We start from the raw sequence: 19933 nt of genomic DNA on the forward strand, positions 1-19933 counted from the left end.
CAGACGAAGCATAGACACGAGGGTCCATCTAAACCACATGCACACACCCACACATACAGAAAGTGAGAGCAGAGCTGCAACAGATCACAGGGAGGATAGACTGTCAAACAACAGACCCACACAGCAAAAGCCACAGTCTAATACAGGTAGACAGAATTCAAAACGAACAAGAGTCTAAAAGCCCCTCTGCCAGCCCGTGGAGACCATTCTCCTGCCTACACCAAGCTGGACCAAAGTGGTTTGAACTCGCTGACTAACCAACACTGCCATCGTTAGAAACACATCCTTAGAGCTGGCTCTCATCAGAGAAAAACCTAGAAATACAGAAATGCACAGGAATTTTTTCTGACCTGAACAAGGTATTTCTGGCTGCCATACATGACATATTGGGGGGCCAGGCTGTAGATCATGTAGCTGGTGTGCAGAACAATCAGGAGAAGAATCATACAGAGGAAGAGCAGAGCCTGGGGACGAGTTCTCTTTGGTCTTATTTTGTACAGCTGAAAAAGAACACATTAAGGTGCAATTAATTGCATGTCTGAGATGTCATCAAGGTAAGGGAGAAAAGGGGCCTTTGCTTACCCTGATCCAGAAGAACCAGATGCCCATGTTGCGAATGCCAGCCATGGATGTGAGTACGAAGTACATGGTGATGACTGTGATCAAGATATAATCCAGTGGAAAAACCTGTGATACCAACGACAGAGGTTAAGTACATCCCTCAAATGCAGTAATTATTGCTTTCAGGTCCAAAAACTAAAGCTAGCTGCCTTTCATCAATGCTTAGAGTTGTTAATGAGCAACTGGTATCAACTAGATGGTATTACTCATATCATTTATTTAACCAACACAATTTGTTGTGCAACCTGAAATATTCAGATTTAATCTAAAATCTCAAGATGGTTTGTTCCAACAGATGCAGGAAGTCCTGACGTAGTAATACACTTAATTTCTTAAATATCAAGGTCATACTTCTAAACAGTGGCCTGAGACGTTTAAGCAGTGCTATTATCTGTGCAGCAACTGTTTAATAGTCTGAGCTTTCAATCATTTTTTTACTCAAGAATCTGCTGCAGAATACTAAATTCATCAGTGTATATTCCATGTCCACAGCCAGCAACAATGACCTGAAGGAAGGGAGAAATAGTAATGACTTGATATTCTGTCAGTCTTAACAGTTCACATTGTAAAAATGTACTTAAGACTCTAGTAATTTACCATTTCAAATACTGTATATATGATATTTTTAGTGATTCATAGCAACGAGCAGAACAACAGTTTATTACATGAGGCATGCCAGTGCAGAACTCCTAAATTTAAAGGACCCTTTCTCACAGAAGTAAATTTGGATGAGGCATTTGAGAAGGCAATCCATATGAAACATGCCTTCCCTGCATCAGGTAATGGGTGTCTACAACCAAAAGACAATTTAATGCTCTCTTGGAGACAACAGGATGTCTCCTACTTTCTAAAGCAACTGATAACGATCTAAGACTGTCAATTCTGAGTTGACCCAGACCTCTACTCAGCAGTGTATCGCATCTCCTGTTGCGACTTCCTGACCGTCTAACAATTAGAATCTTTAGCTGAAGTTTTAAAGTCTAAAATTAAGAAACTCCAACATTAATGATGTGATGTCCCATATCCGGACTCAATAATCCAAGACACTACATCATTAGGACCAGTACTGGAGAAAACACTTTGGAATTTGATGGTGTGTGGAGGATGCACATAAACTCACACAAGATGCACAAACACCACAGTTTTTTCAGTCATATTTACATAAAACAGAAAGAGACTTTTCTCAAGCATATATGTTGCAAAAGTCTTATTTTTGTCATTGCAGAAAAGTATATGCTTGTATTCTTAGATATATCAGTAGCTGTTGGTATCTATAATGAAATCTCTCAATGTATCGGCATGTTTACACTACTTGTTATTATTTCACAATATAAATATATTGTTTTTACATGTTCAACTCATTTAGTCATCTGAGCCAAAGGACTTCAGATCTCTGTATGTATCAGAAATTGTTTCATTTCATGATTTCATTTGTAACTACAGTTGGCCTCTAATTTTCTGAACAGTATTAACTCCATCTTTTTTCATTGGGGATGAGAAGATCCATGACTGGTTAGATGCTGATCTGAATTTCGCTCTAGAACTATCTGTACAATAGAGAGTCACTGGAATGCAACATAGGCTTTTAAACTTTTCCTATAGAATTTTTATAACCTATAAAATGTGTTGGTTTGGGGCTTTTTCAATAAAACCACACAATTTTTTTCTTCATCAACTACGCAAGCTTTTTTAAAAAAACTTCTTCTGCAATGAGGGACTTTTTTAATGTAATGAGATATTTTCAATGTTGCATGTGTTTTTATTACTTCTATGCAACTAAACAAAAAGTCCAATTCTGTCTCTGTGTTCCTGAACCAGCTCATGCAGCACATCTTTAAAGAGACACTTCCTGTGCAGCAGCAACGTTCTCTCTCTCCTTGTCCATTTTTACTGAACAACAATTGCCAAGGCTATGCAAGTATCACTTTCTTTCTGCTAAACGGGTAAATTTGGAAATTGTAATTGGCACTTCTAAAGTGCTTCTGAATTCATCATCACTCTTACTAACTGCTTCCAGTGATGATCTATGCTATTATTCAGCTTGTTTATCTGTTGCATACTTTCATTAACAAACCTGCATTAATTTATTCATTGTCTCTTGTGTTGCTTTGTTCTATTATCATTCATAAGTAGCAGTAGTTTAAAAAAATTCTGTGCATGATCATTATTAGTGCTGCCCTGAATTTCTTTGTTTTTGGGAACTGCATGTCAATGAAATCCCAATGTAGGACTTTAGTTCAATGCAGGATTGATCTATATAATTAGATTGATAATCTATTAATATTCAGAGATTTAGTGGCACCCTAAAAAACGAGTGCAACTCAAATCATAAAGTATAGCTATGTTACATTAGGTTTCCAAAATCCAATGGCTTACAATTGCACAATAAATAATAAAAAAAATGGTTGTACGACTGATAGCTTGAATGTTACCATATCAACCAATAAATACGCTAACCGACAGAAAAAGATTTTGATTATGGCGTTTTTTCACTGTCAATCAGATTTTAAGATTAACAGCCAATCTTTTTAGGCTTTAAGTGTGAAAGTAGTATAAAAGATTTCATTATTTGAATAGCACAAATACAACACAAGGGGAAAGAAAAGGAAATAAACACATTTTGATTCATTTTCAATCATTATTGCAATTCTCACCAAGATTTCTTTGGATCATTTTGCTCAATCAATTATCAATTTTTTTTCCAATTACATGTTGCTATTTATTTATCATTTGTACTACTCAATTATCAGCACTTGGATTTGTGGACAATGCAGATTTTGCAACTAAGTAACAGTTAATGATTCTTCACTTTTGAAATGTCTGTGTCGAGTTATTCCAAAATTTGACCGAAGACACAAGCACCTCCAGGAAAGAGAAATTAATCATACAGTGATTCCTCCTAAAACTACTATTTATTGTAAGTCTGACAAATCTGCTTTAGTTGATATATTACTGACCGCCTGGTAATAATATTATTTATTTACAAAGACAGTAAACATAGCTTTTTATTGTATATCTCTATTGTATACTCCTTTATGCAGTTTTCACATGTTCCTAATTTACAGATTACAAGTTTTGTACAATGATAACTTTTACATGACCTTTTAAATGAGTGGTTTCAGAATCAGATCAACAGCTGGGCTATAAAAAAAAAAACACTGTGCCAACTATACAATTTATATTTTTAAAAGACTATCACAAACATGTTGATTAATTTCCATGTTAATTTCTGAGGTCATAATTTTGTAGAGAGTAATAACCATCCTTTATCCTCGCCATTTACCATCCATTGTGCTCCCACTTATACCTGGGCCAACTGCGCTTGTCATGGTAAAATTTCTCTCTGTCCTACTCCCTTGGAACATTAAATTATTCTGAAATTACAGCAGAATACAAAGAGCCCCAGTGAGAATGATTAACGTGCATATATTTTTTAAAATTTTGTTATCTATGTGTTTGTTGTTTGTTAAAGTATCAGTGGTGCCTGCCAGACCGTATTTGAAAGTGAGAAACTGCTAATTGGCGTTTAAGGCAATAACTCTGTGACTGTGTGGAGCTGCTTTTGTGACCGAGACTTAGGTATTTCAGAGTCTAGTTGCAGCATACTGAAGCACATTTATTTCAAGTTTAGAAACAGTATTACAAGTCAATTTAAGAAAGGCCAGTGGTAAAGATTTTAAATTGTGCTTCATTTAGGTTAATGATGATGGAAACCGGAAAATATGGCTGTAAGCTATCATGATTGAAGATAATCGTCTTTTCAACACGAGAGATGAGAGGATACTCACAGGTTGTAAGGCTAAAAGAAGTTCATTCAGGGGATTGGTTAGGTTGGTGCCAAAGATTATGAACCCGGTGCTGATGCCAGCAGAGTGGAGAGCTTTATCCAAACTGAAAAGTACAGAATTAAAAAAATTATGTGGATTTAGCTAGTATTATATATTAATAAATACAGTAAAAAGAAACAATTACAATGTGTTTTAGCACTATGTCTGGCATGCGTGGCATACATTTATGAGCAGTACTGTGTGCATTATGTGTTACAGCACATATCATGACTTACTTTGAAATGAACAGGGCAACAGTGAAGAGCAGTGCAACCAGGATAAAGAAAACACCCAGTAATATCTGCAAAAAATAAAACACAGTAAACACGTGAAACACAATACCAAAAAAAGGTAATATACACCCACAACCACAGGAATGATGTACACGAAGCCCCCTTTTTGAACCCTCGCAAATGAAAATGTATGTTTTCAAAGGCATCTACCGGGCGAGAAAATTCACCTCTCTGACATGTCTTTTGTCAAGGAGAGACCATATGGCATGGCCAGCCACAATTTGGCACTGTTGCCTACGGTGACAGGGGGAAGCAATGGCACAGCCCAGACAGAGTAGGGAGGTTACAACCAGGGAGGCAAAAGGTGGGTGGTGGCCAAAAAGGCAATAAACCAATCAACTGTTTGCCTCCAAGGGGGGCTTTACAGCTAAAATATCTCATATCTGCTGTAGCGAAGAAAAAAGCAAATGAACGCATATAAAATATTTTAGTGCATGAAAAAGACAATGCATATATGTTTAAAAAACTGCCCCTGACCCACAGATTACAAAACACACACACACACACAAAGGGCCATGACTCAAACGAGAGAATTATTTGATGAATGCAAAACAAGAAGTGCATTGATCTAATATGCAAGGAGAGGTGACATATATACATCAATATCTACACCAAATTACATCAAATTTTCTTTGACAAAACATCCCTTGATGTACCTTCTCAGTGATTGTATCAAAGCACCAATTACAATCAAGAAACTGATGATCACAACACTTCTGTCACTATCGTTTATATCGTTTTGATGTGAACAACAATGTAAAAAAAGAAAACACAGTGATTCCAATCTGCGGATGAAGCTGCCCTTATCTCTTAATCCAACCAAAAAAGCCAATGAAATAAATTATTTAACTGTGTTTTATGGACATTTTAGTTATTAGAAAGTCAAAAAAGCAAAAAGCTGTCATATATGAAAAAAAAAACCGATTAGAAATCATGAAACGGTGACATTTATTTTCAAATCTTAAATGAACAGGTGGCATAAGGTTCTTAACAAAGAGAAGGATACTGCATAATACTGCATTCAACCAGCTCTGCCTGAAGATGTATTTATTTTGTGATCACTTAAAAACACTGCAACATTTTGTGAGGTCAGAGCATTTTTTTAACTGTCAGTGATCAGCATGTTTAGTAAGTCATTTTCACTCACCAACACTGTTGAAAAAAAAAAAGACAGCAAGTGTCTGAACAGTGGTGACAGAAATCCCAATCATTTGGCTTATCACTCTACACCAGTGTCTCGGTATACAGTTAATAAATCTCCCAACTCATTACTGTATAAATTTGAGTCTGGGGACTGCTATTAGCAGCAACCCCCTTGGTTAAAGACAAACCGTTCCAGACACTGGTTTAAGATGTTTGCGAAAGCCTGCAGTGCAGTAAAATAGTGGAAAATGAATAGCAATGACAAAGTAAAATGTGAAATAGGAGAATAACATTGGAATGTGTCCTATTCATAGCACAGAAACTTGGATTTAAACAGTGAGCTCTATTTTAAATGTGCTTTGTCTTTGGTAAATCATACATGAACGGGATAATCAAGACAACTCAAGCATAAATAGCAGTCTGTTCATGTAAGTGTAATGTAATGTGTGTGTGCAGCTACATAGATGTGCATGATGCTTGTGTAAAATAAAATATGAATGGGAGGGTGTGGAGATTATTCCAGTGAATCATCACAGTAGCACTTCGGCCAGCCACATTAGTCTTCTCATATCAGCTCTGCAGCTAAAGCACAAAGTGTGTGAGGAGAAAAGTAATACTGGTGTCTGGAAGGTGTGAGGAGGTAAGATGCAAATGCATGACACCACAAGTTTGTTTCTAAAGGCTTGGAGACGATATGCCTTTTCAAGCAGAAGTTATATTTTAGAGACATTCTGGCTAACATGAGTTAAGGTAAAAACTTAGTTCTAGGATTTGGAAAATAATAACATATTTTCAAACCCACGACCATGACATTTAAGCAGAAAAATTACTAACCATAAATTTGGTATTTAAAGCCATTTTCACAACAGCCTCTGAAGTGTTTTTTAGATTAGAAATGTGATGTAAAGATGCTTATGTTTACATCGCTTGAAATTTGGAACCAAATGGTTTGGGACAAAGGCAGATTAGGGTATGAGGACAAAATTCCTGATGGTTTTTGTTGCGCAATGTACAACTGACCATTGTGATATGTCCAAAAGCATTGAATTTGAGAGGGATCAGGGAAATCGAAGCATGCTGCACACATTACTGCATTATCTACAGAAGTCTGTTACAGGCCAGTACAATTGTTGTTACCAACATGTCCAAAGGTAGGACTGTTTTTAGGTCTTAAACAAATGGTGGTACAATCCCCCTCCTCTCTGAACCCTCTCAGAAAAATGTTAATATGTGAAGAACAATTTTAAAAACTGCATATATAAGGTCCAGGTATTTGTTGTCCAACCCCCCAAAAAAGTAAAATTACAGACAAGTTTATGGTTGCTTTGGTCTGCCCCTTGGGAACTATGAGATCCTGCCTGAGAAATGTGAGACTCCCTAAGAGACTTCAGAGTAAATTAGGTGAAGAAGCTACCCCTGGGAATCATGTAAATATGCGGTTGTGTGAAGTAGAACTAAAAGTAAATCTAGAGCAGTCCAGATTAGAACTTGAGCACAAAGCAGCAGTTCAGGAAGTAGTTGAAGCTCATACTCAAGTTTTCTTTTTTTTAATTACATAAATAATATTGAAGATTCCGAAAACTGGCAACAGTAAGTTGTGCTGCCTAACCTTCTTTACCTCAAACATGAATTAAAACAACAATGATAATTAAAAGGTCAGAGCATTGGTTGCTAAGTAACTGTAAACTTATACTCAATATATCGACATTGACATAATTTATCTTTGTATAGAATGCTGTACAGATTGAAAACATACTTTACTTTTGTGAATGGGAGCCAATTCCATAATGGAGACTCACCTTGAAAGGTCTGAGAGCACTGCCCACTTTGGTGCAGCAGTTCCTCTCGGCAATTTCCAGGTGTCTCCCCCTGCGCCGGAGGACCTGTAGTTTGCCCTCTAACTCCTGCAGGTTGTGTCTGTCCCTTGAGGACAGAGGACGTCCATCTTTACACTGGTAAGAGAAAAAAAACAAACAATTAAATGTTTAAACCACACATGCTCACTTCTGATATGACATTGGAGAAAGCTTTATGAGGATACTGAAAGAAAACTGTAGAATATTGGAAATGAAAAATATGTAATTGACCTTCCCAGTGATTGCCAAAAATATCCCTTTAGAGAAATTGTGCGACATTTAACTCAACATTTACAGTTATTTATGCCAGTGAATGGATATATGAAGCATTAAAACATTGTGGCCAAAAGATTCAGGTGTAATTTATCTGACAGTAAATAATCAGTACTATCACATACTATGCTATAGAGCTGTTATTTGTCCATGACAAGTCTTTAAAAACATTGTGCTCTTTAACTACAATCTCTCTTGTGTGTGTCCTCTATGTTGCATTTTAGTTTTTCTTGTTGTCTTCAGTGTATATAACATTTAACACAGCCACACCTGGTTTTCAGTAAATATCAAGCAAGAGACAAAGGAAGAATGACAAATGTGCTGGTCTTTTGTGTTAAACTTTGTGTAGCTACTGGCAACTAGTAGATGTCTTTACTTGTGCCTCTCTGTTTGTGCTGCCTGTATTTGAGAGGCTGGTTGAGGACAAAGCTAACCATAAATAACAGCATGCAAACTAAGAAGGGCACAAAAAAAGATAAGGAGGAGGGACTGATCAGCTGGAGGCTATGCATGTGGATGTCTTAATGAATGCATAATTGTGCACAGTGTAGAAATCGAAGCACAAAAAAAAGCATCTGCAAATGATCTAATATGTGTAATGATACAGGTATTGTTAATGTATTGAATGACTATTTATCTTTTGACTTCTAGGCTTTGTTCTATGTTTTTCCACATATATGTCTGATTTTACGTCACATGTGCATCCCAGTGCTTTGTGTGTTCTTTTGGCGAGACTCACCTTGGATTTCAGCTTTTCTATCTGGTGTTCAACATCATCAATGTCCTCTGTGTTTTCCAGGCGTTCATACAGCACACTCCGTGTGCCTTTTATCAGATTCAAAGGCAGAACAGACATACCATAGGCCTGAAAGACAGTGCAAAACTACCATTATAATCGCACATTATTGTCAGAGTGGGATAGCACATATGGCACGTGCACCCACCCACACATAACCACTCCTGCCTGATGGCAAACTCATCACAATGTGGAACATGACAAGAGTCAAATGAGGGTAAGCAAACACACACACAGCAAATCATATAGTTCCTGGCCTCCCAGGCTATGTCATTTTTGGTAGTGGAAAAAAGATTAAAATGGTGGAATCTATAATTGTGCTGAGGTTTATTGGAGAATTTGCTGCAACCATTTTGTGTGGATATCACTGCCTTATATCATCCTGATGCATTTACAGCTTAACAGTGCCCCCATGTGACAGCACTATCCTCTATGCAGGATTTGATGAAATTTTTTAAAGTATAATTTTAGGGAGAAAAATATGGATTAGGGGTGGGGGCATCAAGGCGTCATCAGTTTTGTATGACCTGAATGCAAATGAACATACATCAATCAACTTTTTTATGCTAGAGGTAGATAAAATGTATAAACTAAAATGGCAGACACAAATACAGAAAGAGAGAGATAAACACACACAGAGACAGTCAGGGAAAGCAAAAAGAGACAGTGAGAGAATACGTGGGGGGAAAAAAATCCAGAGGCACTTTCAGCTATCAGTGGTCTTCAATCACTGAAGGGATGTTTGAACTTTAATTAAAAATGAGGGACATCTTTAATACCAGGAAACGGACCAATCAATACAAATGAAAGTAAGAGCAACAGGCCAATGCTTTCACTGTGCTGTCTCCCTTTTACCAACTTGGAGGAGTGCCATTTTATGGGTTCATAATAAAACAAAGGGGCCTTCTGTGCAAAGATACTTTCAGCACTGTCAAAAGATGCTGCCCCCTTTCTTCAATTTTTCAAGTGGGGAAACATCAGAGTCTATATTTCTCTAAAACAACTTTTACTAGTTTCTGAGTGTTAGGTAGCATTAAGAGAGCCGCATGGGATACTAAGTCAGGCTACACTATTATTAGTCTCTGCTGTGGATATCTGCTACGGGCGAATGTCGCCTCCTGCAATGAATCATGGAGCTCTTAAGGCCGGAGCATGTCCCGAATATCAAACACACTCATAAAAGGAAAACCTGTCCCAGATCCCAAGAGAAACATTTCCCTTCCCCTCAAATGTGCAACTACATGAGAGAAATATAAAAGGAAAAAAGATAACACAGGTGTCCTCCCTACTGGAGTATACATTTTTAGTTCCCACATAAAGATGCATGCTCATTAAAGTTATTTTAAAACCACCCATGGTCAATAATAAACGTAAATTGTTTCGCAAGGTAGATGAGAATGCGTGTATGACTCTATGCGTGTGTCGGTCAAGGGGGGAGTTTCCAGATGCAGTCATTCAGAGGGATTTATGTGTCTGTCGAGTGGGAAGAGGGAGAAGTAGTTGGACATAGGTCTCCTACACAAGCCTCCTCTTTGTTGCCACATGTGATGTGCAAAAGAGGAGGGAGTGCAGTTCCTCCTCACATTCTCAACTACTACTGATAAAGCAATCACACCGTATAACATGTTCAATAAAAACTATTCAGTTTTCAGGTTGTTATAGATTGTTACACTAATTTAAAACAGCCAAGCTACCTTAAGGACATGAAACTTAACATTTATACATTTCCATTAATCCTACAAATCTGTGCAGTATCGCTATATAAACTGGGTCTCCTGGCATTTGATTAATAAGATGGTTTTCGTTGTTTGGGGCGTTTAACAAGATAAGCTCCACAAGCCTTATGCAGTCTTGTTAGTGTGTCTGTGTGTACGAGAAATAATTAGAGGTCATAATTGTGCCGTCTGCATTTTACATAAATCCAGAGTTGTGATAACTGATGACCATATTGACTTGCTGACTGTTGAAGAAATGACTGTCAGTTGTTTCCTCTAAAATTTATGGTGGTTTTTAGCAATTCATTTAGGCGTTTCATTAGAAATTTCCGAAATATGTAGCTTACACTGAGAGCTAAAAGGCAACAGAAAAACAACCGAAGCTTTGAACCCTCTGGCGTGTTTCTTTTATGTTCCACATTTTAGAGGTTTGCAGCATATGCCACTCCTCGGCTTTACTCCTCAAATGACAATTTAAGAAACGGATGACTAACTATGCTGTAAATCATGATTAATATGATGTTAATGAGGATGAAATAGACTTCTCACAGATTTTGCTTAGTTTATCTAATCAGTGGTGACAGTGGTGCACTATAGCTTCTCAAACCAGGGGTAGCATTGGACACTATGCCTCTCCCTTCGTAGTCAGGTTCATTAAATCTTCAGGAAATTGGACACGGTGTTTCAAGAACACTTTATAGTCTATTATGGATTCATATGGTTCCTCTTTAACAGAGACTATATCTTCACCCTGAGATACTAACTATATATATATATATATATATATACACACGTCTCTTTGTTTAAGAGGAAGTGTAAGATACTGGATGAAAACAACACAAATATGAGCAAGGAAAAATTGAAGAGGTTTTTGGAGTATAAAGGGGCTAAGTGTATGCGTTTTTCTTGTTTAAAGCTCACTGTTGCTAGATGTAGCTTTCAGTATTTGTGGAAGCCATGATTAATAAGATCTACTGGTCTGGTATTTTATCCCTCTTCCTGCCTAGTATCTTAATTCTGAATGTGTCAACTGGTATTACAATAGAAGTCAAAGTGGAATGTTCAAGAGGCCACTCTGCACACTTGTATCCTATAATACTGAGGCATTATTTTAACATCTTTATGTATTTAGTTCATGCAAATCACAACATGATACACAGGGTGAAGGGCTTAGTCAACATTGACTAGGCTGCTGTGCATACTGTGACACTACAGAAAAACAGGGTATCTACAAGGTACAGATGCTTTTTTTCTCCTCTATTGTCCACAAATTATTAAACGCTTACTAAAAAAAAGAATGCCAAGACACAAAACAGCTGCCAAAACAGCTGATTTATTGAGTACAAATAGAACGCTTTGACCTCATGTAAATCAGCTATTGTTGACAACATGACCAAGAAGGTCCAGATTTTAACCTAATGTAACCCAAGTGTGGATATTAGGTTGTGTCAGTCATATTTAACTCCATGCGACACATTAATGTATCTTCAGTATTTACATAATTGAAGTAAGACTTATCCACTCTGCATCCACCTTTACAATCAAGAATCCTCAAACAAGGACCATCTAATTATACCTGATGTACAGGTACCTCGCAAATATAACAACTATAGTAGCCTACATTATGATTAATCAGTACAAATAGATATATTCAGGCAATAAAGGGGACCCATCCACTGTTTTACCAAAAAAGGAACAAAAATCTGAATTTCTAAAATCAGGAAAGACAAGCAAACAATGAGATTAGTATGAATGGAAAGTTCGTAAACGATAATTATCAGAGTAATGCAATAAACACCAGTGTCCCACTCTGTGCACACGGATGTTTGTGTGCACAGAGTTTGACAATTTGCCAACTTATGCATAGTCACAGGGACTTCTAATGACATATACTACAAGGGATCACGTGTCATATCCTGAAGTCATGGCCACTGTGGATAAATATCTTACAGTGATGAGAGTAGATGCATTGAATATAGGTGCGCCGTTTGTAATTTGTCTATCCTGACAGTCGGTAAAGATGTAGAGAACGGATGGACACACACCTCTGATGCAGCTTGGATGTAATGTAAACAAGGAGGTCTTCTGAATGCCAGCTTGGGAAAGACTTAAAAACAAAATCTTAGTTTTGGAACACACTGGATGATGTGAGAGTATTTACTCATGTTTTTGTGAAATTCTGATCCTGGGGTTGGATATTTGACAGCATCTAGCTACATAAAATGCTTGCACACCATTGTTTTCACGTCTTTCATGACTTCATAAATATACATTATTTTGTTAACTTGTTTATAGAACAGTGGGCAGCACCCATTTATTGTGCAAATACATCTATTCCCTCTGGTGAAACATAATGTATGTTCAACAGTAATGGTTATAACCACCATCTCCAACACTATATTTAGATGACCCTTCTTTTAGGGAATCTGATTATACCCCAGAGGTGCACATAGAGCATAAATAATTCAATATATGACTTGAATAATGACTAGATTGCTTGAGCCAACCTGTTTAACAGCAGGTTTGACTCAGATTAAGCCGATATGTGAACTAACTTTGTCAGATGCTCAGTATTACCTGATAAGGACATAAAGTTGAAACATTGTAATTGTACTAAACAAAAAAAATCTTACAACTTCTGCCTCATTGTGTCACATTGAAATTACACATAATTATTGTTAAACTCCAGTTTTTACACAGTAAGAAACCAGTGTCATGACTTTTTGATACTAGTGCATTGTATAAAAAGACACAGTCAGGGAGTTAAGGGCCTAAATGGAAAAAAAAAAAATCAATTCTACGGAGTGCACTAGTCTGGGTCACTATCGACCAAATGTATGCATTTAAGTTAGACAGGTGTTTTGTACATCGCAGATTAGACAGAGTACCAGTACCTGGTTGTTAAAAAACATCTATTGCTTAAATGTAGGCTTGCTATATTGTGTTGCAATAATCTGAGAAATTTATAACTGTGCATCCAACTCGCAATTTCCTGCAGCATCTCTCCAGCTGCTGCACAAAAACAGTGAGCTTCTTCTGTGTTTTGATTTGTCTAGGAGCTGCTGATCTTGTCGATATATATTTGCTGTTATTAAGTTTAAAGATGACAGCGTATAGCGTTAGTGCAGATTACTAATTTAAAAAAAGGAATATGCTTGAATTTTAAAAAGTTAAGTTTTGATAACTGTCTTCTTATATGAGGAGAAACAGCAACACTTGCCCTACGCTGATCTTTTGACACAATACTAACTAAAATTATGTAAGTACACATCCAAACGCCCTGTTATGTAAAGGCTGCTGTGGCTGACTGACAGACTCCCCAGGCTGTCTCCAATCACTGGAGTGTTCTTTGAGTTTCTTAACATATTGCGGCAAGTTTGATGTATCAACTCCAATGTCACTAAAGTAACTGAAGTAAGCCTCCTGCAATGTTAATGAACTTAAATTTGATCGCATGCATACAGTACAGGTACAGATGCTGTTCTGATATGCCTGGTAAGCGTATTTCAGTATCTGCTGTTGAACTGGGTCTTACCATCTGGGAATTTTAGTGTGCTGAACAGGTATATAGAATTTAACAAAAAGGACACTTACTGTCCTGATAATTTTTATTGTATGTTATTGTTCCCTTTTTGTCCATAGCATTTATTATTATATGTACATACCATGCTTGATTCAAAGTTGGATTGCACAGTTTTAAAGTTAAAATGTAAGTTACAGTTAAGTAGCAGTAATGAAATACACATTATGGATATCAAATTAAAAAATAAACAAGTTTAGAATGAAGCCAAGTATGCAAAATGATCTCGCAAGATGCTTTATTTTTGAGATCGTCCTGATCAGCCTCATCTCATCACTACTTTGTACAATCAAGCAGAGTGGGAGAAAACAGAGGGGATATGCATGTGCATAGTAAAAAGCAAATAGGCATATATTTCCAATCACTAGCAGATAGGCGAGCCTCAAAATGTATTTAGTTATGCACTTAAATCACTATCATTACTTATTCATTCCCTAATTAACAGTGCAAAGATGTAAACACAGAGATTTCAAAAGCCGAGTTACTAGCATGACAAGTACACCTACAGTCAGTAAAATACATTATTAATTACGTGTGAATTTTAAGTTTAATCTCCTGTGAGGCTGAGCTCTATTTGACATACTGTAGCTACAAGTAACTGTGTGTGCCACCTGCATAAGGACAGTCAGACAAATAGCAAAATTTAACATCCGTGATGATTAAATGTTAGAGGGAATGGTTTAGTTTCAAAGGAAAACAGACTGACAGGCAAACCACACAACAGTATTTGTTCATAGAAGAAGCCTTTAGTTAAAAGAAACCTGTGTGCACCAAAAAAAAAAAAAAAAAAAGTCTAAAGCTGATTTACTTTGTGTTACATTTAAGTGCACCAGGCTACGGTTTTATATGCTGTCTACATCACAGAGTTGTTTGCATTAAGGGCAGATGGCTAGTTCTGCACAATGGGTAGTGATAAATTAACACAGGGGTCATGGACAACATTTCCGCTGCGTATGGAACCCGTCACTTTGATTCCATTAAGTCAATCGAGCTTAGTAGTAACACATAGCTAGAGATGATAAATCACACACATCTTTGTAAATATGGGTAGGTTGCCACCAGGAACAGCTTATCCATTTGTAGGAGAAAGCAAATACAGTAGATGAAAGTACACAGAGAGAGATAAAAAGAGCTTCTGCATTGACTCTGAGACGATAAAAGAGGGAGGGGCAGATGCTGTTGTTGCCCAAAGGCCTTATTTCTTTGATTGACTTCATCAAAACAAGGAACATCAAAAACAAAGACACAGTGGGAGTTTTGATTTCCACAGGGCATTCACAGTCCATACCAACATGGGGCAGTGTAAATCTGAGCACAGTTCCATCCTGAAAATGTATTTGAAACATTCGAGTGCTAAATGTACTCAAATGTATTAGAGAACTGTGAGGGAGCAGTGGATAAAAATCCCAGCTGAGATGGATTATATGTCCTAAAGGGAGATTGGTTCTACAACTTACTTGACTAGGTTGTGTATTATTCATTAAGAGCTCCACATTCAATTGTTGTGCAATTTGTCAAATAGGACTCTTTGAGCTCAACAGAAACTGGATAGATTAGGTTTGGCTGTCACTTTAAGTCTCCCTTCTTGGGTTGATACCAGAGTAGTTATTTTTTCCCCTGTACATTATAGTAGGCACTGTTGGATGTTACTCTATCCGGATACAAGCAGCACCACCTCCAGGAAGTATTCACAGCCTAGTTACCAAGATAACAGCGATGAAAAATGGACAGCATTAACAAGTCAATTTTTTTCTGATCTGGGAAAAAATAAAAAATTGCAGAATGCTGAGGGAATCAAAATACAGGCATATATTAATGGACACTGAGGTAGATCTATATATATAAATAGACAGCAGATAAGTGGTTGATAAGACTGTGAGGAGCACCCATACATCATGCAAAAGTCCCAGTTGCTCAGGTGAAAACACAGCGGTCTGAGCAATTTGAGCAATTGGATGCCAGAGGTTTAAAATCGCAAGGCATTACTAATACTGAAAGGCCACTCCATCACTAGATACATCTGAGGCAATGAGATGGGAAGCCATTCGCATGCAAAAAAAACAACAACAACTTTAAGAAACAAGAGATTTAGAGAATATTTTACAAAAACAAGTCTAATGAAAATTAAAATAATCAAAACATAATTACTTAATTAACATGCATATCTGTTTCTCCAATCAGTACACAAAACAACATCAACCACTTGAGTCTGGTCTCAACTCACCGTGTAAGTGATCACTGCCAACATGCCAATCAAGGTCAAGGAGCTGATGGAGAAAGACAAAGCAGGTAGACCATCTGCAAGTAGAAAGTCAGGAAAGCAATTAGAGATTTAGCTTTGACCTCTGAAAGAAACATCAGCGGGCTCTTTGCCACATGTACAAACAATCAAATGCCTACTTTCTGTTATGGATTTTGATGGCATTTCAGTCGTGGTTGTTTTTCAGACTGAACATTGAAAGCTGAAATGCTTTCAGCACTCAAAATCTACGGAGGTGACCGTGTGAAATGAGTAATACTGCACCTAAATTTCAACACTGAAAATATAGTAAAAAAAAATAGAGATTCTGTGATTTTAAATCCCACATAAACACGTCATAAGGTTTGACATAACATGTTCTCTTGATTTAACGTCATACAATTCATTAAGGGTGAGCTCATTAGGGTTATTTGTATTAAACAAACTTGTAAGAAACCAAAGACTCCACATAGAAAGCATGCACTTGGAAGATGTGAGAGAAAAACACTGTGGGGGGGCATTATGACAAATTGAGGATACAGCATTTTTGGTAGGAGGTTGATCTATACTTGGACCTAAAATTCAGGATATGTTGGTATATACTACATTCACAGATCATTCTTCCTGCATTTAATCTATTAGGAGTCCCTCAAATGTACAGATGAGAAATACTAAATTGTGACACTACACTGGAGCATATTTTGGTTAATGTGATTTGGTTGAAATGACCCTTTCGATGTCAATGTTTACAAGGGAAAACTCCCGACATCCAACAGTGTCCAATTAAAAGAATTTGCACACGTGATGCTAACAACACAGCCCGTCTTCAATTGCTGTATCAATGATTTTAAAGGGAATGCTGAGGAAATTTAGTCCCTTGAAAGCAATGAGGAACAATGGTATTCACTTGGACAAGGACAATACATCATGTTGGTATCTTGGATTTAATATCTGCTTTTAATGAATGCATCGTCTTCCTCTAGAGACTCTTCTGGTCGACATTTTTTGTCATCATTGTCACTTTGCAAGTTGATCTCGATCAGTATTTAAACAGCTGGGTCTTTCAGCGTCTGTAGGTTGACTTGATGTGTGTAACCTTTGATTGAGGCAGAGAGGCGACCACCCATCAGGCAAGGGCAACAGTAGGTGTCACACCAGCTGTCAGAGTTGGAGTTAGACGACAGGGATTGATGAAGAGACTGATTGCCTCACTCCCCTGTCAAGATCCCACCTGTCATAGGGTTTTACGCAAAAAGCTACACATTTGTCCCTTACAGGTATCCCACATCCGCTCACCAGCAACTTCATAATGCTCAGCCCACCTGTCAGCATGGGCATAGGTGGCTCTCTGCTTGACTTTCTCCTTGACAATGGCATTTGATTGGGAATATTAAGTCAGTATTCAGGGCATGTATAATTTGTCCCATTTACATCATTTATCATTTTCTTTTAGAGGCATTTCACAAGCAGCAGGACAAAGAGGTGGAAAATGGAGATAAATTGTATACCTGCTCCCTATTGTATTGTATGCAAAAAGAAAACTTTGAAGTCTGACAGCTGGGCTGAACATTAACATTTGAATACGTGTTTCTTATTCCTGAGTGTTTTATTGCGATTTCCCTGCCTTTGTTTAGTGGCGAGCTTGGTAAAATAGACAATAGCTTCATGTTCTGCACAGAGAACATTCTGTTTATGAACCCTACACAAAGCGAAGGATAGATGTTTGCAGCCAGTGTTCTTGGTTTCCTGAGCAGATTTTCCGGGGATTAAACATAGGGAATATTGTCTATTATCAGTGGTGCTTCCACATCTGTACAGCTTCGATTCCACCAGCAGTGGAATGAGCTAGCTCTTATCGCACCCTGCATATAGCCCTTCAGGCTTGTGTTCATGCATGAGACTTGTACAGAAAGGTGTTTATTAAGGAGCTCCTTTAGCTCTTGCTTCCTAAATCTGCAGAATGACAAAATCATCAAAAGCAGGGAAGCAGCAGTATGCTCAAGGTATGAGATATAGTATGTTGCATAACAGCAACATCACCCACATGCTGTCACACAAAAGCATGTGGAGGATTTTAATATAGGGAAAGTTTCAGGCATCATTGTAGTTGTTTTCTTCATTGTGTGGATAAAGCTGAAAGAGCACCATAATTTGGGAAACAGCATTGAATAATAGCTTGTGTTTATCAACATATTATGGTCATACTGCAGCTTTAATCTCAGTTTAAGGAGTGCATTCTTATGCAGATAAAACAATAAAAAAAAAATTTGTGGAACCGAAAAAAGTTTCAAAAAATGAATTAAAATGAGATCAAAAGCTTCATTACAACTCCCTCATCACAAATACGGAAAATGAAGTCTGAAATGCATTTTAAAAAATGCTTCTACTTAATCTAGTTGCACCCATGCCCTTACTTAACTTAGATAGGAAAATGCAACCAAATTAACAATGCACGGGGAATGTATAGATTACTGTTTAATTAAAAGTATCCAAGAGAATGTAAAACTGGGATCAGGGGACTTTTTTCCCCGGTAGCTTTGATTTGATAAAAAAAAAAAAAAAGCAAATATTCTGATGTCAGATTTCAGGAAAAAGCAAGAGTCTATAAAGATAAATACTGTATAAAATTCCTTTGAAGACCAAAAAACCTAACAGCATAGTTTTGCAAATGTATTAATGTGCTCTAAGTGGTATTACTAGAGTTCCACACATTGTCTCACAGTGGATTTGTGACGGTTAATTAGTGAAACTCTCAAACCAGATACAGACCCATTTAGGTTTATGCAATTAAAAGCAAACTAAATCCTTATTGCGTTGACATCACTCAGCACTTCTGTGGATTCCATTAGTTGTGATGTGTGTAGAACCTCACCAAGAAACTCAGAGAGGGTTGTGTGCTTTGAAGAGCTGTTTGGTGCAAAAACAATTCCTGCAAAGTGGACATCACCTTGGTAAGGCAAATTCTTATAGCATGGCAATGTTTAAAAGCTAAGACTAATACTGAATACAATATTAAGATAACTTTGTTTGTCCTTGATAATACAATTATATCCTACTGAAGCTCAGCCCTTATGAAGGTAGGATGCTACTGTAAGTTGCATTGTATTTTTTTTTCGCAATTTTGTTTTTCTAGACATGAACTACAACTAAATACAGTATTTCATTTCTTTAAATGTATTCTCTTTTTTCTATTTACTCTTCACTTTAAAACCATTACTATGTTGGCATGGCAATAGTTTCAGTAATAACTGCTGTGGTTTACATTTGAGCCAACACATTGGATATACATGTGTGTATGTGTAGTCAGTTTTAATTTTTTTTATTATCTCACTGCTGAAGAAGGGAAAGAGGCAGGAAAAGTTAAGTACTAGGAGTCTTGCCCAAGTACTCTTAGTAGTTAAAGCTGGACTACCGCCCACTTCACTCCCCCTTGAGGCATGGCCAAAAATACAAGATTGTGCTGTATGGTCTTGAATAACAACATTAGGAGCTACTGATCTGGAGTACATTCAGGCATCACTGGAACACTGTAACCAAAGTAATGCTTGAATCACTGAAGACGTACAGGTCTTAATGAACAATTGTTGCAA

At 37.2% G+C, this 19933-nt stretch overlaps 1 protein-coding gene across 1 annotated transcript in view; it reads right to left on the reverse strand.

The window, feature by feature from the left end:
• lmbrd1 (LMBR1 domain containing 1) overlaps positions 1-19933 on the reverse strand; it is a 54880-nt gene that overhangs the window by 14805 nt on the left and 20142 nt on the right. The window contains exons 7-13 of the mRNA XM_022195384.2: positions 16329-16402; positions 8753-8878; positions 7684-7836; positions 4685-4749; positions 4410-4512; positions 583-687; positions 351-500 (exon numbers count right to left, since the gene is read on the reverse strand). Of these exons, the coding sequence (XP_022051076.1) occupies positions 351-500; positions 583-687; positions 4410-4512; positions 4685-4749; positions 7684-7836; positions 8753-8878; positions 16329-16402 (776 nt within the window). The remainder of the gene's footprint in view (positions 1-350; positions 501-582; positions 688-4409; positions 4513-4684; positions 4750-7683; positions 7837-8752; positions 8879-16328; positions 16403-19933) is intronic.

Source organism: Acanthochromis polyacanthus, chromosome 15, assembly GCF_021347895.1.
Source record: "Acanthochromis polyacanthus isolate Apoly-LR-REF ecotype Palm Island chromosome 15, KAUST_Apoly_ChrSc, whole genome shotgun sequence".
In the NCBI taxonomy this organism is placed as follows: domain Eukaryota; kingdom Metazoa; phylum Chordata; class Actinopteri; family Pomacentridae; genus Acanthochromis; species Acanthochromis polyacanthus.